Consider the following 23,068-nt stretch of genomic DNA (forward strand, 5'->3'; position numbering starts at 1 on the left):
ATTGGTGGATAAAAGGTTGATGGGTAGGCTCCAGGATGTACATGTTTATAGAGGGGCAACTGATATATCGGATCATTATTTAGTTGTAGCTACAGTTAGAGTAAGAGGTAGATGGGAAAAGAGGAAGGTGGCAACAACAAGTAAGAGGGAGGTGAAAGTGTATAAACTAAGGGAGGAGGAAGTTCGGGTGAGATATAAGCGACTATTGGCAGAAAGGTGGGCTAGTGCAAAGATGAGTAGTGGGGGGGTTGAAGAGGGTTGGAATAGTTTTAAAAATGCAGTATTAGAATGTGGGGCAGAAGTTTGTGGTTATAGGAGGGTGGGGGCAGGAGGAAAGAGGAGTGATTGGTGGAATGATGAAGTAAAGGGTGTGATAAAAGAGAAAAAGGTAGCTTATGAGAGGTTTTTACAAAGCAGAAGTGTTATAAGAAGAGCAGAATATATGGAGAGTAAAAGAAAGGTAAAGAGAGTGGTGAGAGAGTGCAAAAGGAGAGCAGATGATAGAGTGGGAGAGGCACTGTCAAGAAATTTTAATGAAAATAAGAAAAAATTTTGGAGTGAGTTAAACAAGTTAAGAAAGCCTAGGGAAAGTATGGATTTGTCAGTTAAAAACAGAGTAGGGGAGTTTGTAGATGGGGAGATGGAGGTATTAGGTAGATGGCGAGAATATTTTGAGGAACTTTTAAATGTTAAGGAAGAAACAGAGGCAGTAATTTCATGCGCTGGTCAGGGAGGTATACCATCTTTAAGTGTGGGGGAGGTACGTGAGGCATTATGTAAAATGAAAGGGGGTAAAGCAGCTGGAACTGATGGGATCATGACAGAAATGTTAAAAGCAGGGGGGGATATAGTGTTGGAGTGGTTGGTACTTTTGCTTAATAAATGTATGAAAGAGGGGAAGGTACCTAGGGATTGGCGGAGAGCATGTATAGTCCCTTTATATAAAGGGAAAGGGGACAAAAGAGACTGTAAAAATTATAGTGGAATAAGTTTACTGAGTATACCAGGAAAAGTGTACGGTAGGGTTATAATTGAAAGAATTAGAGGTAAGACAGAATGTAGGATTGCGGATGAGCAAGGAGGTTTCAGAGTGGGTAGGGGATGTGTAGATCAAGTGTTTACATTGAAGCATATATGTGAACAGTATTTAGATAAAGGTAGGGAAGTTTTTATTGCATTTATGGATTTAGAAAAGGCATATAATAGAGTGGATAGAGGAGCAATGTGGCAGATGTTGCAAGTATATGGAATAGGTGGTAAGTTATTAAATGCTGTAAAGAGTTTTTATGAGGATAGTGAGGCTCAGGTTAGGGTGTGTAGAAGAGAGGGAGACTACTTCCCAGTAAAAGTAGGTCTTAGACAGGGATGTGTAATGTCACCATGGTTGTTTAATATATTTATAGATGGGGTTGTAAAGGAAGTAAATGCTAGGGTGTTTGGGAGAGGGGTGGGATTAAATTTTGGGGAATCAAATTCAAAATGGGAATTGACACAGTTACTTTTTGCTGATGATACTGTGCTTATGGGAGATTCTAAAGAAAAATTGCAAAGGTTAGTGGATGAGTTTGGGAATGTGTGTAAAGGTAGAAAGTTGAAAGTGAACATAGAAAAGAGTAAGGTGATGAGGGTGTCAAATGATTTAGATAAAGAAAAATTGGATATCAAATTGGGGAGGAGGAGTATGGAAGAAGTGAATGTTTTCAGATACTTGGGAGTTGACGTGTCGGCAGATGGATTTATGAAGGATGAGGTTAATCATAGAATTGATGAGGGAAAAAAGGCGAATGGTGCGTTGAGGTATATGTGGAGTCAAAAAACGTTATCTATGGAGGCAAAGAAGGGAATGTATGAAAGTATAGTAGTACCAACACTCTTATATGGGTGTGAAGCTTGGGTGGTAAATGCAGCGAGGAGACGGTTGGAGGCAGTGGAGATGTCCTGTTTAAGGGCAATGTGTGGTGTATATATTATGCAGAAAATTCGGAGTGTGGAAATTAGGAAAAGGTGTGGAGTTAATAAAAGTATTAGTCAGAGGGCAGAAGAGGGGTTGTTGAGGTGGTTTGGTCATTTAGAGAGAATGGATCAAAGTAGAATGACATGGAAAGCATATAAATCTATAGGGGAAGGAAGGCGGGGTAGGGGTCATCCTCGAAAGGGTTGGAGAGAGGGGGTAAAGGAGGTTTTGTGGGCAAGGGGCTTGGACTTCCAGCAAGCGTGCGTGAGCGTGTTAGATAGGAGTGAATGGAGACGAATGATACTTGGGACCTGATGATCTGTTGGAGTGTGAGCAGGGTAATATTTAGTGAAGGGATTCAGGGAAACCAGTTATTTTCATATAGTCAGACTTGAGTCCTGGAAATGGGAAGTACAATGCCTGCACTTTAAAGGAGGGGTTTGGGATATTGGCAGTTTGGAGGGATATGTTGTGTATCTTTATACGTATATGCTTCTAAACTGTTGTATTCTGAGCACCTCTGCAAAAACAGTGATTATGTGTGAGTGTGGTGAAAGTGTTGAATGATGATGAAAGCATTTTCTTTTTGGGCATTTCTTTCTTTTTTTGGGTCACTCTGCCTCGGTGGGAGACGGCCAACTTGTTGAAAAAAAAATATATATATATTTATGTGATTTGGTGGTCCTGTGGGTTAGAGCATCATGTGATTTTCGCTCACCATGTGGCAGGCCAAAACATCATGGGTTCAAGTCCTTGGGTAGTCAGTGTTGGTATTGATATACATGTATGTATACTGTATAGGATCCTTGGACAGATGAAAACATCTAAATTTTTCTATAAGCTTCTTTAGGGAAAAAATGCAACATCATATGAACAGTTTATTTTGTATGACTGTCTTACATGGCACCTTACACTATAGGGGTCCTATACTGTGGGAGGGGCGGGAAAAGAACGCACAGCTTTGGCCACAATATACAACACAGAGCAACAGGGTATGTTTAGAAAAGTCTAGGATGTGTTATATCAAGTTAAGGATACAATAATAAATCCTGTATTATGATATGACCAATCCTAGATATAATGAAAATCTCTGGATAGCCTACATTAATATCAGACATGTTTTGGACACATCACAAGTTCAAGGCACTGAGTAAAAGTTCATTTATGAGTAAACAGATTTTATATTCATTAAAAAATATTGCTGTTTATAAAACAAGTCTTTGACAAAACAGTATTTGCTAGACACAAACTTATTCCAGGCTATTAAAAATTATAGTAAATTACTGCTGAAACATTTTTATCAAAGCTAAAATGGTGTGTGGGTGTGTGTGTGTGTGTGTGTGTGTGTGTGTGTGTGTGTGTGTGTGTTTATATACAGTAGTTTATATTTTTTTGTAAATATAAGAAAATGATCCGGCAATCTCACTGACACAAGATCACCAATGAAACGGTTATGCTACGAGTACCAAAATCATCATCAATTTTCATTCTTTGAGACCATAGTGCTTCTTGCACAAAAATGTTTGCTTTTATTATAGTGTTGTATCATTTCATTGAGAGGAAAGATGAATGTAGAGAATGATAGTAAAAACATTGTGAAACAGGTATGGTGTAGATCTTTATGTAAAAATATGATTTGGGCAAAATTTTCCACCTGTAGGTTGTTATAGTGGTGGTCTTGCATTGGTGAGGTCAGCAGATCAATCGTGAGTACTTCTTACACAAAAAAGTTCACATTCTCAGTACAAATTAAAAAATTTAAGTGAATTTCTTATCCAGAAAATCACTGTATTGAGCTTACAAGAATACAAAAATTAAATTGCTTTAATCAAATAAAATACATTAATTCCATATGATGAATGATTGTATGGACCTTTTGGTTGTATGTATATATGTGTGTGTAGGTGCATACGTGTGTGTGTGTATGTATGTATGTACTCACCTAGTTGAGGTTGCAGGGGTCGAGTCCGAGTGTGTGTGTGTGTGTACGCATGCGTGTAAACAGATGATGGAAAGCAAGACTGCTTACCATAACATATTGTTTTAAATACATAATGCTGAAATATGTCTGTGTTCCTCACCTATACTGGCATTTTGTATGATGTAACTTCCTCTTGATGCACTCCTTAAAGTTTCCTAGGCACTGATAAGGCTAATTTCTGGAGAATAGAAGAGTAAATACCGTCCTACACTTGTTTAATGGCACTTGAGATTTTGGGGTTAGAAGACATGTCCCTGCCACGAAGCTTGTGTTTAATAAGTTTCCAAATGGTCTTTATTGGATTTAAGTCCAGTGAATATGCAGGTCAGTTATTATAGCATGGAAAAATCATAATTCAGCCAATTCTTTATATAGTTAGCAGCATGTTAAGGAGCACTATTTTCCGTACAAAAGTTGCCCTGTTATTTCTTGAATGTGTCAGGCAAATAGTCTGCTAAAGGCTTGTTTATTTATGACACCTGCTCTCTCCCTTGTATGTGTTTGCATGTATGTATGTGCATGTGTATGTATGTGTATGTATGTGTGTGTGTGTGTGTGTGTGTGTGTGTGTGTGTGTATTTATGTACACAAATACATAGAATAATAAATTTTGTCATCCTTTAAAATACTGCACCTACAAGTATGTTCACATTGTTTTCTTGTATTCTAACCTGATTAAATGTAGTAAGAGTTGGACTGCACTTCATAAGCCTTGTTAGTCTTAAATGTTTTCAAGTTATATTATTAGTAAATATTATACGTACTGTATTACAGTACTTAATTTCTTTTCTTATAATGATCCAGTACTCAGTATGGCATATTTTCATGCCATATTACATATTTTGTGAAACAGGCAGAGAGAACACTTTGTCCATGAAAATTTATTTCCTACATCAAATATATTCATAAAACTGCTTAATAAATTACTAAAAACAAATCATAACAGTTACTTATAAAATTAAAGGATATTTCAGAAATAATGTAATAAAAAAGAGGAAGAGTAATAGAGGTATAATAGTGACAGAAGACGATATTCTGCTGAGAGAATAATACAAGACTTAGAAGACAAGGACAATACTCTCTGCTCAAGAGAGCAACAACACAATACTGACATGTGGAGTTGTCAGTGTTACACTATAGTTTAATTTCCTAAGCTTACTTGAGCTTTTCACATACAGTATAATTCAAACCTGTTGCTAAGTAATATCACAATTCTCGAAAATTATAAAATGAAAAGTGTTATGAGAAACACTTAAAAGACAAGTAAGAAGTAAAATATAAATGATAAGATAAATGACACTTTATACAAGACTATGTACATTATGAGCACAGAATATTTGATATTGTAAAATACTTGAAGTCTTGCAAGCAGTTCTTGTTAAACTTCTAAACAGTGTCTTTATGGGTAACTGTCTTGTGTAAACAATGGGAATATGAGCCATAAACAGCCAGAAGACAGCAGGTCCATCTCGACCATGAGATGATACACTTGACCCTCCAAGAACTACCAGTTATATATGGAGTTTTACTGGTCAGGGTAACTGATATAAATAAAAAAAATGAATGAAATAACTCTCCACACACAATATGGTAAGTGAGATCCCTTGTTCTGAACCATCTGGTAGTTAACATGGTTTTTCTGCAAAACAAGAGAACAGGGCATGTTTTGTGAAGTATGTTCACTTTATAAAAAATAAAAGGTTAGCACCAACATTTTAGGGACTATACACAGTACCCATCTATTCCTTACATGGTAAAATATTTTTTTAGGTAAGTTTCTGAAACACATATTAATTTTTCTTACATACATTAAGTCATTACTTAGAGATTTCAAGGGAGGGGCCCAAAGTATCAGATGGTAACTCCTTCACTTCCATTAGTTTATTGATTCCCTGTGGTGGTGATAATAATTCGCTTCAGTTCTGTCTTATGGTACACATTTTTTTGAAACTCACATTCTCTACTACTTGAAATTCATTTTAAAAAGAGGTAGTATGAGCTACAGCCACTGGAAATTTTAAACAATTATTTGATAAAATACTATATTGAAGACTGGTCACCACAAACAGCAGCTCCTGCAGCTGCAAGTAGGCAGTTACATCCTTACAAAAGTTTTTGTTACCACTGTACTCAGATATACTTCTCTTTCTGCAGTAATAAATTTCATTCTTTCCGTAATACAGCAACACTCATGAATTTTTTTACCCTACGTGATTTACCTTATTCTTAATAGCCCCATCTGTTGATACATCCACTTCTAAATATCTAAATGCACTAGCTTCCCTCCTGCTTGTTCCCAACCTGCCCTTCAATCTTTCATTCACTATACTTCTTCACTGAAGCGAGGTGTCTTGATGGTGAGGAGCTTGATTCAGGGAATTGGACCTATCTTCCCTTTCCTTAGATTAAACTTTATTGCCACCCATTCCCCTGGCACTATTTGACACCTATGGGTTAAACACCCCGCCTCCAATTAAAATATCTAAATATACCTCTAATTATTTTCAATATTTTATATAGGCACTTCCAGTTTCCTCTAATCTCTACAGCTTCTGAATCTCCTAATAAGACCCATTGGCAAATAACAATTCTGAAAACTTCCACTTTGTCAGATCTGTTAGCTTTCAAGATCATTCCTCTCCTTAGCACTGTAGCATCTACTTGCAACTTATCTATAAGCTCACACAGGCAATATAGCACATCCATGTTTAAGACCAACTTTTACTGAAACACATTGTCATTTCTAGCTTAATAATTTACCCCGCACTCTATGCATTTGCCTTTCATATGCCTTTTCCAAAATTATTAATAAAAAACAGCTTTTTTTTTTCTCCTTATTTACTGTAAGTACTGCTCCCTCGTGTTTTAATGACAATTATTTTCACCATTGTCTTCTGAAAATATTTATTAAATTTGTAATCTCATGCTGGCAAGTTTTGTGTTACATCTTATGTTAAGAAATCAAATTACAAAATCTTGCCTAAAATATCAGACTTCTAAGGCCAACTGTCTCAGTAGCTAGAATCCTTATATCCTGCTAGAAAGTTGTAGCCTCACAGTAGAGCCTCTCTGACTTCTAAATCTGGTAGTCAAGTGGACTTCTAGAGTATGCATCATGTTATATGGATTTGCATTGTATCATTAAGCAATACATTTATATTACACTGGAATTATCAGGCACTTTTCATACTTTGCACCCTAAATTATCAAATGACCTCCTTACAGTAATCTTGCCAATTAGATACCAGGTGGTACTTGCACCTTATACTCCAGCTGTTAAATGTTCTTTAGACTAATAAGTCCAACTACAGGATGGGCACAGTCCATTTACATGATAATCAATGTTTACTTACAATATATTCTGTTAATGCAGAACAAGCTCTAATTGGGACTTTTTTTCAGGATTGAGCTTTATCAAGTCATAGCTTGATAAATACAGATCAACCTTAAGAAAAACAGTCCAAATAAAAATCTTGTTCTACATTTTCCCTTTTTTTTTTTTTTTTTTGTTCAGTAAATTGGTCCAGACTTAGAGTTAGGAAGTACTGATCACAGCATATCTGAAAATGATGGGGATATAGTTAGCTCTGTATCAGGAATCTTTAATCAACATGCATCTTGCAGCCACAACATATTATGCTCTTGCATTTCAAGAATACCTCTACTCATTTAGTGGATGACAAACTGGATGAGATTCTGATGTGTCATTGCCACCTCTAAGCCTAGTCTTGATGTGATAATTTACTAGGGTCATGCTTTAGTAACCCTAGCTAATGAATGCTGAAGACCTAAAGCAGTCATTTGGAAACCCTCTTTATGACAGCTATCCTTCAGCATAGAAAATGATTAAGAATACACAAACAGGACACATGTTGAGAATGGAGGGCAATGTATAGAGATGTGTTGTAATTTCATTGTCAATGGACTTTATGCCCACCCTGGGCAATATTTGGTGTTTTGTGCTATCTGCCCTAGCTATCACAAGCTGTGTATTTTTACAGCCTAATGATCAGGCAATCATTATATCCTGTACCCAAGTTCTCAGGTGGTCCTTGCACCCTGGCACGGATGGGCCTGGATCCTATTCTACAGTACACTAGTGACTGCTTCATACCCGTGTTATGTATATATAATGTGATTGGTGGTTCTGGGTCTTAAGACTGTGTTATGATTTGGATGGGAAATTGGCCTCTGTAAATCACAGCCTTAAGCTCAGGACTCCCAGACACACACAACCTATCAATCACATGGCCACAATAAAACAACACAGTCTCACTCTTAATGGTCCAGTTTCATAAATGCATTAATTTGGTCTGTGTATGACAACAACCTCCAATTTTCTGAAGAGAAAACAGGATATATCATTCACCTTAAAGTATTGTATTTGGTTAACACTAGTACAGCATCTGCTTCAGTTTCTCTATTTATACGTTTGTTCGGTTTCTTTCATAGAATTGTTTGTTAACACACTAATAGTTACACTCTGCCTTTACATATCTATTAAGTGTTTGTGTCAATGATCATGGCATTCTAAACACTATATTTCAATTAGTGTGTTTTCTTACAAAGTTCACTTCATTTATAAAGTATTCACTATCCTGTATCATATACCTTAAACAAATTGCATTTTCTACTAAATATATATTTTGCCACTCAACATTTAGAACTTTGCTGCAAAAATTCCTCAGCACCAATGAGATGAGATCCCAGCATACCATTTTGTATTAACAAGTTCAGGAGCTCAATATAATGAAAATGTATTTATCAAAATGCCCCAAAGGCAAGGGTTCTGCATTGGCCACCATAATCAGTCCTCTTCTGTAGTTAGCCTTGACTTATAATTATTGTTGAAGTCGTTAATGTCCAATAAGTAATTGTCTTTTATCACTAAATACAGATACTTTATGATCACAGCATTGAATAATAACAATTTGAAGTTTTTTCTTGTAATTAATGGTTTAGCACATATTATAGCACTTTCATAGCACATATGGCACCTTTCAAAACCTTACTAGAACCCAGTAGGTGCTATAGTGGAGCATTGCCTGGAGATGACACTGGTGGTAATGACTCGTTGATGTCTGTGGAATTGGTGGCTTCAGCAAACTGTTGAGATGGGGGCCTTGTAGTGGTAGTAGTTGTGGTGGTGGTAGTTGTGGTGGTGGTAGTAGTTGTAGTGGTGGTGGTGGTAGTAGTAGTAGTAAACCTAGGCACATAGGGAGTACCTATGGTATTACTAAGCCAAGGCTGAAGGGCATGGAGAGCTGTAAAAACAGCTGGATGCCTTGCTCGGCCACACCGGGCATGGTGAGTTAGGAGTCCCTCAAGCCGCCATGCACCAGTCTCACTCCGACACATCAGTGGACTACCCTCATCACCCTGATGGTAGAAAGAGCCAAAATTATATATATATATATATATATTTTTTTTTTTCAACAAGTTGGCTGTCTCCCAGCAAGGCAGGGTGACCCAAAATGAAAGAAAATCCCCAAAAAGAAAATACTTTCATCATTCAACACTTTCACCTCACTCATACATCATCACTGTTTTTGCAGATGTGCCTAGATACAACAGTTTAGAAGCATATATAAAGATACATAACATATACCTCCAAACTGCCAATATCCCAAACCCCTCCTTTAAAGTGCAGACATTCTACTTCCCATTTCAAGTACTCAAGTCCAGCTATATAAAAATAACCAGTTTCCGTGAATCCCTTCACTAAATATTACCCTGCTCACACTCCAACAGCTTGTCAGGTCCCAAAAACCATTCGTCTCCATTCACTCCTATGTAACACGCTCACACACGCTTGCTGGAAGTCCAAGCCCCTCGCCCACAAAACCTCCTTTACCCCCTCCCTCCAACCTTTTAGAGGACGACCCCTATCAATACAAACCTTGACAAATAAGAAAAGTCTAATTACAGGACAGACTAATGTAGCAAAGCTAAGTATGGTACTCTACAAGCAGGCGTTATGAATGTTTTGTGCATCAACTTGTCGGTATTATATACTATTAATATAATGATACTGTAATAGCAATTGAAAACATAAAATGCTGCATTATTTTATATAATTTGTTCTTGATTTTTGCCATGTTAATGGAATACATAATTTTTAAATTAATTTTTTCATATATTACTTGGCTTTACCGTGTATGAAAACTCGAATCATTCAACCTCTTGTACAATTAATCATCTCGATAAATTTCTTTATTGCTTAAGTGTTTATGATCTGCTCATCAAACTATGCACAAGCACAGGTACCTGTACCTGTGCACAAGCACAGGTACAGATGTCTAGGTTATAGTATATCAGGTGATTTGCTCACCTATTTGTGGTTGCACGGGTCGAGTCATAGCTCCTGGCCCCGCCTCTTCACTGATTGCTACTAGGTCCTCTCTCTCCCTGCTCCATGAGCTTTATCATACCTCGCCTTAAAACTATGTATGGTTCCTGCCTCCACTACTTCACTTTCTAGGCTATTCCACGGCTTGACTACTCTATGACTGAAGATATACTTCCTAACATCCCTTTGATTCATCTGAGTCTTCAACTTCCAATTGTGACCTCTTGTGTCTGTGTCCCATCTCTGGAACATCCCGTCTTTGTCCACCTCGTCTATTCCGCGCAGTATTTTATATGTCGTCAGGCCGATTTCCCTCAACCTTTCTTCGTAGGACAATCCCCGTAGCTCTGGGACTAGTCTTGTTGCAAACCTTTGCACTTTCTCTAATTTCTTGACGTGCTTGACTAGGTGTGGATTCCAAACTGGTGCTGCATACTCCAGTATGGGCCTGACGTAAATGGTATACAGAGTCTTGAACGAATCCTTACTGAGGTATCGGAACGCTATCCGTAGGTTTGCCAGGCGCCCGTATGCTGCAGCAGTTATCTGATTAATGTGCGCCTCAGGAGATATGCTCGGTGTTATACTCACCCCCAGATCTTTTTCCTTGAGTGAGGTTTGCAGACTTTGGCCATCTAAACTATATTGTGTCTGTGGTCTTCTTTGCCCTTCCCCAATCTTCATGACTTTGCATTTGGCAGGGTTAAACTCAAGGAGCCAGTTGCTGGACCAGGCTTGTAGCCTGTCCAGGTCTCTTTGTAGTCCTGCCTGATCCTCATCCGATTTGATTCTTCTCATTAACTTCCCATCATCCGCAAACAAGGACACTTCTGAGTCTATCCCTTCCGTTATGTCATTCACATATACCAAGAACAGCACAGGTCCTAGGACTGACCCCTGTGGAACCCCGCTTGTCACAGGCACCCACTCTGACACCTCGTCACGTACCATGACTCGTTGTTGCCTCCCTGTCAGGTATTCTCTGATCCATTGCAGTGCCTTTCCTGTTATGTGTGCCTGATCCTCTAGCTTTTGCAGTAACCTCTTGTGAGGAACTGTGTCGAAGGCCTTCTTGCAGTCCAAAAAAATGCAGTCGATCCACCCCTCTCTCTTGTCTTACTTCTGTCACCTTGTCATAAAACTCTAGTAGGTTTGTGACACAGGATTTTCCCTCCCTGAAACCATGCTGGTTGTCAATTATACACTTGTTTCTTTCCAGGTGCTCCACCACTCTCCTCCTGATGATCTTCTCCATGACCTTGCATACTATACATGTTAGTGATACAGGTCTGTAGTTTAGTGCCTCATGTCTGTCTCCCTTTTTAAAAATTGGGACTACATTTGCCATCTTCCATACCTCGGGGAGTTGCCCAGTTTCAAATGATGTGTTGAAGATCTTTGTTAACCCTTTCAGGGTCCAAGGCCAAATTCTGAAGTGGTGCTCCAGTGTCCAAGAAATTTTGAAAAAAAAAAAATTATTTTCCTTACAGAATTAAAGAGCATATTTTTGTGAAGGTAATAAGACAAAAAAAAAATCTGATCAGTACTTACCGAGATACAGTGCCAAGAAGTTTGTCAAAAATGATGTGGTGGCGGCAACATTGACGAATTCCACATACGCGCATTACATTATTTTGTGGTTTTAGTTGTTTTTTCTTTTCTTTTCCAATTTTTTTCTATTCCTACTAACATTTGGGGCCTGAGAGACCAATACTGTATATAATGTATATATATAAACTCACTGTATTGAACACAATAACCGCACTAAAGTTATTATCATATTGTTTACCACTGTTGTTTATTACAATAAACATGCACAAATATTGTATAATACTAATGTTCTATCATATATTTACATATTTACAATCACTGGACATGGTTTTAAAACTGCTGGAGCTTGTGGAACTCCTTGAAACAAGGCACCATGCACAGAGGCACCTTACATTCCTCACACATAAACCGAGTGTCTTTGCGTCTTTGTTGCCGTCGTTTTGTTTGTGCACAGACAATGCATCTCTTCTGAGCAAATTTCTTCTTAGTTGAAGGAAGCTGTATTATGAAATGATCACCTTCTCTCCTCAAACGCTTGGGTATATCCTGAGGAATTCGAGGACCATGTTGTATAGCAGGTGTTGTTACCTGGTACTTCATTATGAGTTGTCTGACAACAGACAAACAAAATTCACCATACAGTGGTCTGTTGCCAGTCTTTATTTGGTACATATTATATGCATTGAGCATTGAAATGTCCATGAGATGGAAGAAAAGTTTCATGTACCACTTGTAACTCTTACGAACACAGTCAACAAAACCAATCTGCATGTCACACTTGTCAACCAAGCGCATGTTTTGTGTATAATCAATCACTGACACTGGTTTTCGAATACGTTCATTAGTCACTCGATCAACTTTGCCACTGTCTTGCATTTCATTACGGTGAATGGTTGTCAACAATGTGACATCTCGTTTGTCATGCCACCGTAATGCCATTGGCAGTAAACACCTGCACGTCATCACCACGAGCACCTGCGTTGAGCCTGGGCATATGTTTACGATTAGAACGCACTGTGCCACACACATCTGTCTTGTTCACTCGCATGAAATCACTGAGTAATGGGCTTGTGTACCAGTTATCAGTATATAATGTATGCCCCTTACCAAGATAAGGTGCCATCATGTTTCTCACTACTTCACCTGAGATACCCAATAACATCTTGGTATCTTTCAATGTTTTACTACCCGTGTATACAACAATATCCAACACCAGGCCACTGTCACAATCACAGAGTACAAACAGTTTTATACCAAAGCGTTTCCTCTTGCTTGGTATATACTGCTTGAATGACAGTCTACCTTTGAACAAAATCAAAGACTCGTCAATTACAAGATTCTTGAATGGATAAAAGTATATGCTGAACTTTTGTTTGAGATACATGAAAACATTTCTAATCTTGTATAACCTGTCACTTCTGTCAGGCCTGGTTTTGTCAGAGAAGTGCAACATACGTAAGAGTAAGATAAACCTGTTCACTGGTATGATTTCACTGAAGACCGGGGTAGAAATTAGCCGATCTATGGACCAGTATGCTTTTATATTATGCTTATAGACGTGAGGCATAAGCATTATTGTTGCAAAAAGCAAATACATTTCTGCAACAGTCGTCTCTTTCCATCTGTGTAGTCTTGACTGTGGTGATAAGATCGTATTTGCCATGGTGTACTCAAAATACTTATTACTTTCCCTGACAATAATTTCCATCAATGGCTGGTCAAAGAATAATTCAAAGAATTCCAGTTCATTGGCCGTGGTTCCAAGGGGACAAGTAGGTAGAATTCCACTTTGAGAATCATCAAAGTGGTGAGGCTTGGGAACAAAATTGGGATTTTGCTGCCAATCCCACATACGGTTTGCTGGTGGATACTGGACATCATAGGCTGGTTGTGCGGGTGGTTGTGGTTGTGGTGGGCTGGTGGCTGGCGCTACGCTTTGTCCTTGAACTGACGAGTCAGCAGCGTGGGTCCCAGCGTGGCCTCGTGAGTCACGCATGGTGGTGCCACTACCATCACCACTAACACCATCCACTGATGCCTGTGGTCTATCCATGCCAAGTGTAGCCACATCATCCTCACTATCACTACCTAAAACTGGTGTTGGGCCACGGGATGTACTCCGTCCCCTGGGCACAGCATAGGGTACACTACCCGAGCGCATGCGGCGGCGAACATACCGACGCTTCACTGGTGAATATGATTCCTCACTATCACTACTCGATTGATCGTCGAGCGCAATAAAATCACAGTCCACGTCACTATCATCATCATTACTAAAGTCAGAGGCCTGGCCACGCGAAAATATTAGTTTTCTCTTGCGATGAGGAACAACCGACCGTGAGTCACGAGTGCCCACACCAGAGGTAGAAGGTTGAGGATCGTCAGGGTTTTCTGCACTATTATCGATATCCTGGTCATTCTTTTCGGTCACTAACTGATCAAAGCCGTAGAATTCGTCTTCATTTCCACTTCCATCAGTGTCAGAACTATCAGATAGGAAGAGGAGAGTCCCAATTTTCCGGGGAGTGAGAGCTGACTTGCGACGAGGCATGGTGAACAAGGGTAACTGAGCCGGCGTTCCCACAATGCTATGCGGGCGCCTAGATTTTTTGTTTATGGCGCACACCCACCACGCAGACCCGTTCTCTCACATGTAGGCCTATGAGCGTTTTCGCGCTAAATTTGACGGCGCTAGAATTTTGGCGTTGATCTACGGTTTGGACACTCAACGTAAAGCCGTTGATCAACGGAATGGACCCTGAAAGGGTTAATGGTACACACAATATCTCTGCTCCCTCTTTAAGGACCCACGGAGAGATGTTGTCTCGTCCCACCGCCTTTGAGGTGTCAAGTTCGCATAGCAGCTTCTTCACCTCCTCCTTGGTTATATGTACCTCATCCAGCACTTGCTGGTGCACCCCCTGCTCTGATTTCCTGGAGTCCTACTGGTTTCCACTGTAAATACTTCTTTAAATCTCGTGTTGAGCTCCTGACATACCTCCCAGTCGTTTCTTGTGAATTCCCCATCACCCTTCCTCAGTCTGATTACCTGGTCCTTGACTGTTGTTTTCCTCCTGATGTGGCTGTATAACAGCTTCGGGTCAGTCTTGACTTTCGATGCTATGTCATTTTTGTATTGCTGCTGAGCTCCCTTCTTATCTGTGCATATTCGTTTCTGGCTCTTCGGCTAATCTCTTTATTTTCCTGAGTTCTCTGTCTTCTGTACCTTTTCCATTCTCTAGTACACCTAGTTTTTGCCTCCCTACACCTTTGGGTGAACCAAGGACTCGTTCTGTTCTTCCCATTATTTCTGTTTCCCTTGGGAACAAACCTCTCCTCTGCCTCCTTGCATTTTGTTGCGACATAGTCCATCATTTCTTGTACTGGTTTTCCTGTCGGTTCCCTCTCCCACTGAATGTCTTGAAAGAAGTTCCTCAAGCCTGAGTAGTTTCCCCTTTTGTAGTTTGGTTTTTCCCACCCTATTCCTGCTGCTCTCTCCACTTGGAGCTCAACTATGTAGTCGAAGCACAGAACCACATGATCACTAGCTCCCAGGGGCCTTTCATACATGATATCCTCGATGTCAGAACTACTCAAGGTGAATACAAGGTCCAGTCTTGCTGGTTCATCCTCTCCTCATGTTAGTACTGTGTACTCGTTTTACTGGAGTTATGTCCATACATCAAGAGCCATGCTAACATTATTGAACATACAGTACCCATGTTTGCAGGAGGCCTTAACCCTTCATACTTTAAATATTTTTTTTTTTTATTTGGACATGATACATAGCAGTACAAAGAAATATAGTGATTGAGTGTACATGCCAAAAGCCCCTTGTATGCAGAGCATTATAGGCAGGCTTAAAATTAACTTAAGATTAACTAAGCAATGATAGATTCAGTGGTAAAAATTACAGTAAACAAATTACAACATGAAGTACAAATGAATATTTCAAATAAGAAGCATTAAAGTTGTACAAATTTGTAGCATAACAGTACATTACAACTGTCATGTAACATGAAACTGGATGACCTCAGAGTAGTCAGTTAACAAATAGTATGCTAGGCAAACATATATTATGAGGTATATCACAGGATTCTATTCAAAGAAAACCAGACATGGCAGGCATAACTCACATGACAAGGAGCATGCTGGGCATCAGTAAAGCCAACACAGGTGTGAGCGTGGTTTAGGCGGCCTGGATAGTGGGTAGTGTTGCAGGCATCAAGACCAAGAAGTGGTACCGGCAAGTAGTGGAGGAACTGGCTTTCACTCTCTGCTCCTGAGGGTGAATATAAGTTTATCATTGGGAAGAAATAAGGTATTAATTTAAAATAAAAAAAAATTTAAGATTCAAAAAGACAAATTCATTAAGGTATAATACAGTGCAGATTTGTTTTACTGGAAAACAAGAAAAACTCGCCTGACTTTGTAAGAATGGAAAAAGACAGAGAATATTAATGGGCAGAAATAGATGGTTAGTTTCAGAGCAAAAATTGGATTAAGTAACTTGGCTTAAAAGAATCTTAAATAGAGGAAGAAGGTACTGTACATGTGGTGATACAAAAGGATTCCAAAGTTGGTTTTCAGTTTGAAGATCACAGTGCTTATACTGTAAATAAGAAGTTACATATGTTTTCATTTCACATTCAAAAGCAAGTATATCTGCTAACTGGCACCTGTCAATCTCCATAGCTGCCAGACTAGAGATATTCAACTGTAATTTACATGTGCAGTAGGGTACCACTTATATGGCAGGTTAGGTTCCAGGCTACCGCCGGAAAGCAGAATACCATTTTTTCCACTTATAAATGCATATAAATGCCAGATAACAAGTTTACACTAACATATATTAAGTTAGCAACAGAACTAGGCATTAAAAACAAAAAGTAAAATACAGTGGACCCCCGCATAACGGACGCCTTGCATAGCGGACAATCCGCATAGCGGACGCTTTGTTCGCTAAAATTTTGCCCCGCATAGTGGACAAAAACCTGCTCAGCGGCCTTCGTCCGAGACGCGTCCAATGTGCGGCCTGAGCCACGCTCACATGTTCCGCGGGTGGCATTGTTTACCAGCCAGCCTCCGCGGTAACATCCAAGCATACAATCGGAACATTTTGTATTATTACAGTGTTTTTGGTGATTTTTTTCTGGAAAATAAGTGACCATGGGCCCCAAGAAAGCTTCTAGTGCCAACCCTACAGCAATAAGGGTGAGAATTACTATGGAGATGAAGAAAAAGATCATTGATAAGTATGAAAGTGGAGTGCGTGTCTCCGAGCTGGCCAGGTTGTATAATAAACCCCAATCAACCATTGCTACTATTGGTGGTACAGCTGCTGCTGCTGCTGTACCACCGTCAGCTGCTGCTGCACTGTCAGCTGCTGCTGCTGTACCACCGTCAGCTGCTGCTGCTGCTGTAGTACCGTCTGCTGCTGCTGTAGCATCGTCTGCTGCTGCTGTAGCATCGTCTGCTGCTGCTGTAGCATCGTCTGCTGCTGCTGCTGCTGTAGCATCGTCTGCTGCTGCTGTAACATCGTCAGTTGCTGCTGTAGCATCGTCTGCTGCTGCTGTAGCATCGTCTGTTGCTGCTGTAGCATCGTCTGTTGCTGCTGTACCACCGTCAGCTGCTGCTGCTGCTGTACCACCGTTGTTGGTGTGGCTTATTGAGAATACCAAGAAACAATTAACCCCAGAGGGTTAGCTACCCAGGATAACCCAAGAAAGTCAGTGTCATCGAAGACTTTCTAACTTATTTCCATTGGAGTCCTTAATCTTGTCTCCCAGGATGCAACCCACACCAGTTGACTAACACCCAGGTGAACAGGGAAAATGCCTGGAACTAGTGCTCATATTGGTGAATTTAGAGCCAGCAAAGGTTGGTTTGAGAGATTTAAGAATCGTAGTGGCATACACAGTGTGATAAGGCCTGTTCTGGAAGAAAATACCAAACAGGACCTACAGTACTCAGGAGGAAAAGGCACTCCCAGGACACAGTGTCTCATCAGTCATTGCTGCATCTTCAATAAAGGTAAGTGTCATTTATTCTTCATTTAGTAGAGTAGTACATGCACAATATATATTGAGCATGTACTACTCTATTATTGTGCATGTATCCTTCTCTTTGTGTGTAGGAAAATGTATATTTCATGTGGTAAAAATTTTTTTTTCATACTTTTGGGTGTCTTGCACGGATTAATTTGATTTCCATTATTTCTTATGGGGAAAATTCATTCGCATAGCGAACATTTCGCATAACAGCCAGCCCTCTTGCACGGATTAAGGTCGCTATGCGGGGGTCCACTGTATACACACAGTACACCCATTCCTTACCTTAAAATAGTTGTAGTCTTAATGTAGGGTGAGAAGCGAGTCATATTTATTTGTAGGAAGTCAGGTGTTTGAGGTATGGTAGCCAGCCAGGTCAGCTTCCCCCCACCCACATGTACTATACGTACTATGACATTTAAAGCACCCGAGAGCAATAAAATACTTATACAGTACATTCATTAATTACCTTAAAATATTTGTAGTCTTAGTGTAGGGTGAGAAGTGAGTCATATTTGTAGGAAGTCAGGTGTGGGAAGTATGGTAGCCAGCCAGGGCAGCTTACCCCACCCACATGTAATATACTAAGACATTTAAAGCACCCAAGAGCGATAAAATACATATACAGTACATTCATTAATTATCTTTAAAATATATGTAGTCTTAATGTAGGGTGAGAGGTGAGTAAATGAGATAAAATGAATAAACAAGAGAGAGAGAATGAGCACACGAGAGAGGACAGAGAGGTGGAGTATGTAAACAAAGAGATGAACGTGTCTGGTTTTGGTTCATACACATTTGTTTTATACCATAATACAAACACACCCTGCCTCGGTGGGAGACGGCCGACTTGTTGAAAAAAACAAAAAAAAAAAACACTTTATATTGTATACAAATTGTCTCCACATTGATAGAGTAGAACAAATAAAGAGGAACACTCCCATTCTCATGTAATATGATTTTTAGAAGAAATGACACTCTGAGTGAAGGCATACGAAAGGAATAATTTTCTAGTTGCTCCCAGTAATGTGATATTCGCCTAGAGAAAACGTTATTCTTGCCATCACTCCAAGTGGGGTCTATTTATCTAGTTTATATGTTACGTAGTGTGTTTCTTATATAATTTTAAAAAATACCATAGATGGAGTAATGGAAATGTCTATATTAACGTAATAAATGACATTTAATGCATCCAAGAGTTTATTATTATGGCGTCTTCAAGAGTAGAGAGAGATTTAGTGATTTTAATGTGTACCTGCACACCAGCACAGTGTGTAAGTATAATTAGGTACAGGTACACATAAGTATAATTATCAGAGCACATATAAAATATGCAATAACTTTAAAACACTTGAAATTTTGGAAAGTTTGGAGACAGAGATATGTGCTCATGGAGAATGTAAACAAACCAGGTAGGGTGCGCCACATTAGAAAGACGGGGAGCCATATACAGTGGACCCCCGCATAGCGACTTTAATCCGTGCAAGAGGGCTCATTGTTATGCGAAATGATTGGTATGCGAATGAATTTTCCCCATAAGAAATAATGGAAATCAAATTAATCCATGCAAGATACCCAAAAGTATGAAAAAAAAAAATTTTACCACATGAAATATACATTTTCCTACACACAAAGAGAAGGATACATGCACAATAGTAGAGTAGTACATGCACAATATATATTGTGCATGTACTACTCTACTAAATGAAGAATAAATGACACTTACCTTTATTGAAGATGCAGCAATGACTGATGAGACACTGTGTCCTGGGAGTGCCTTTTCCTCCTGAGTACTGTAGGTCCTGTTTGGCATTTTCTTCCAGAACAGGCCTTATCACACTGTGTATGCCACTACAATTCTTAAATCTCTCAAACCAACCTTTGCTGGCTTTAAATTCACCAATATAAGCACTAGTTCCAGGCATTTTTCCCTGTTCACCTGGGTGTTAGTCGACTGGTGTGGGTTGCATCCTGGGAGACAAGATTAAGGACCCCAATGGAAATAAGTTAGACAGTCTTCGATGACACTGACTTTTTTGGGTTATCCTGGGTGGCAAATCCTCTGGGGTTAATTGTTTCTTGGTATTCTCAATAAGCCACACCAACAACGGTGCTACAGCAGCAGCAGCAGCAGCTGACAGTGCTACAGCAGCAGCAGCAGCTGACAGTGCTACAGCAGCAGCAGCAGCTGACAGTGCTACAGCAGCAGCAGCAGCTGACAGTGCTACAGCAGCAGCAGCAGCTGACAGTGCTACAGCAGCAGCAGATGGTACTACAGCAGCAGCTGATGGTGGTACAGCAGCAGCAGACGATGCTACAGCAGCAGCAGACGGTACTACAGCAGCAGCAGGCGGTACTACAGCAGCAGCAGCAGCAGCAGCTGACGGTGGTACAACAGCAGCAGCAGCTGACGGTGCTACAGCAGCAGCAGCAGCTGACAGTGCAGCAGCAGCAGCAGCAGATGGTGGTACAGCAGCAGCAGCAGCTGTACCACCAATAGTAGCGATGGTTGATTGTGGTTTATTATACAACCTGGCCAGCTCGGAGACGCGCACTCCACTTTCATACTTATCAATGATCTTTTTCTTCATCTCTATAGTAATTCTCACCCTTATTGCTGTAGGGTTGGCACTAGAAGCTTTCTTGGGGCCCATGGTCACTTACTTTGCAGATAAAATCACCAAAAACACTGTAATAATACGAAATGTTCCGATTGTATGCTTGGATGTTACCGCGGAGGCTGGCTGGTAAACAATGCCACCGGCGGCACATGTGAGGCTGGCTAAGGGCGCACATTGGACGCGTCTCGGACGAAGAGCGGTGAGCGGATTTTTGAGCGGTATGCGAGGCAAAATTTTTGCGATAAAAGCGAGCGGTATGCGGATTGAACGTTATGTGATGCCGACGGTATGCGGGGGTCCACAGTAGCGAGTTTTGGTCATAATTTGAAATGTCCGTATTAGCGGAACGCTGTAAGGCAAAACGCCATAAAGCAGGGTCCTACTGTATAAGGTGAATACCTGGCACTTCCATAATAAAATTATTTTGAGTAGGATTCCACAAATACATGATGTAATGATATTGTAGGGGTGGCGTGTGACAGGTCACTTGCATCAGTAATGTCTTGTGACTGTAGTAGGTTCCAATGAAGAGAGGGCCAACTGCTCTATCATTTTTACATACATGTATATTGTTCTCAAGACCATTAAGCTGCCTTTCACCACAAGCTTACTGAGCGGCCCTTTGCCACAAGACCACTGAGCAGCCCTTTGCCACAAGACCACTGAGTGTCCCTTTGCCACAAGACCAAGTGACTGTATGAAACAGTAACATGAACACTTTTTATATCTGTACATCACTATAAATTGAAATATAATATAATGAACAAGATTTCTGAGACAGTCTCAATAGCTTATCATCTTCAAGTCGATGAATATAACTTGCCAACATGGGTAAAAACAAAAGTTTGGCTTATAGCCAGAAATATACTATAAGGGAAGAGGCAAAGAGTGCTGGTAACTTTATTAAAGAAATCAGGAAGCAGTAAAGCTAGAATATTGTGTATTTGGTACAGTATTTGGTACACATGAAAACCCAACTGTTACATATATAGTACACACCCAAGATTAGATTCATACACATTACACTGTAAGACAATGCAACATTTTGGTTACCAATATATGCTGGTACACTAAATAGTAAATTCAGATTCACATTAAATAAAAAAACATGATGTTTTATCTAAAGTGATAAAATGATATTTTCAGTTAATAAATGTTTGATAACAGTGAAGTATATTGCATGCTATTCCCAAAGGCAAATTTAAATATTTCTCAACTCAAGTATAATAATGAAAGTTGAAAAATTATATTGATTTTTTTACCTCAGTGCCTGTCTCCTGCCAAAGCAGGGTGATGCACATAAAAGTAATAAAGGAACAAACTAGTAACTCATTTACTGCTTTTGATTTACCATATTCTGAGCGGGTCCAACCAGCAACAACACAGAGAGCATTGCTTGCTGGTGGACCATTAGGAACACACACAGGCTGTGTATTGTGTCCTAAAACAAGTGGAGTATCCAAGCGCAAAAGCACAGCATCCCCGGTCCAGAGTCCACCAGTCCTTACTGTAGCAGGGAATGGAACCATCTTTGCAACATAATGAAACTGAGCAGTGACAGTTGGAGATGCCACCCCAGAAACAACTGCCCATGTGCCTGGATCCATCCCATTTTCTCTGATTGGAGGAGGAATAAGGAACAGTTATTTATAAAACTATCAAACCTGAAATGTCTCTTCTAACCTTCATGTGTTATCACTTATCATCGCAACATTCATTAGAAATCAAAACTATCCTGTAACATGCTTAGGCTAGTGAGGTACACCAGATACCAACAATTTCAGGCCAGTATCTAACTCATTATTTTCAAGGAAAATTTAAAAAATTATACTGTATATAAATGAATGTACTCATTCATACTTACCAGTTTGGCTTCAGGCCAAGAAAAATATTATGAAATAATTGAATGTTCGATTCAATCTATTCACTCGAGAATAACTAAAGAAGAGTTTTTGATACAAAACCACAATATCCTGCTTTTTAACTCAGAACTTTACAGAATCAGAGGCCATGCTCTCACATACATCAAGTCCTACCTTAATAACAGACACCAACATGTGACATTAATAATACTACCTTATTATACTGACCTATGAACAGGGGTGCCTCAGGGCAGCATCCTTGGCCCTCTACTACTTTTCTTTCATAATGCCTCTCAGAAACTTATACAAGTTCTGTTTGCAGATGACAACTTTTGTATCATTTTTCTTGAAAAAATATTACCACCATTATTATTATTTATTATCATTACTTGTAAAATCTCCCCCTCCTTCCTGCATGAGAGTGCTTTGATTCAAGAAACTGAAGCTACCCTAACTTTCCTTGGATCAAATCTGATTACGTCTTATTCCCCCAGTGCTATGAGACCCCTACATATTCAACATTTCTCCAAGAGTATACCTATAAAATTTATGCAAATCACTATATTTTAACCCTTTCCTTCACCACTTAACTTCTTCCTTGTCTATTTAATATTTTATCACGCACTATCATTACTATAGGTACAACATACTTGTCTTTGTACTTTATATGCTAAGTTTTTATTATGGTTCTAATAAGTTT

The 23,068-nt window shown here is 39.6% G+C and overlaps 1 protein-coding gene and 1 long non-coding RNA gene across 6 annotated transcripts in view; one reads left to right on the plus strand and one right to left on the minus strand.

The window, feature by feature from the left end:
- LOC138853560 (uncharacterized) overlaps positions 1-23,068 on the plus strand; it is a 72,931-nt gene that overhangs the window by 35,574 nt on the left and 14,289 nt on the right. The window lies entirely within an intron of this gene.
- LOC128693930 (uncharacterized) overlaps positions 2,820-23,068 on the minus strand; it is a 383,054-nt gene continuing 362,805 nt past the window's right edge. For all 5 annotated transcript variants that reach the window (XM_070090979.1, XM_070090978.1, XM_070090977.1 and 2 more), the window contains 3 exons: positions 21,858-22,123; positions 15,972-16,117; positions 2,820-9,314 (listed from right to left, as the gene is read on the minus strand). In XM_070090979.1, coding sequence (XP_069947080.1) covers positions 8,964-9,314; positions 15,972-16,117; positions 21,858-22,123 — 763 coding nt within the window. In that variant the 3' untranslated portion in view covers positions 2,820-8,963. The remainder of the gene's footprint in view (positions 9,315-15,971; positions 16,118-21,857; positions 22,124-23,068) is intronic.

The sequence above is a fragment of the Cherax quadricarinatus genome, chromosome 33 (assembly GCF_038502225.1).
Source record: "Cherax quadricarinatus isolate ZL_2023a chromosome 33, ASM3850222v1, whole genome shotgun sequence".
NCBI classification, from domain to species: domain Eukaryota; kingdom Metazoa; phylum Arthropoda; class Malacostraca; order Decapoda; family Parastacidae; genus Cherax; species Cherax quadricarinatus.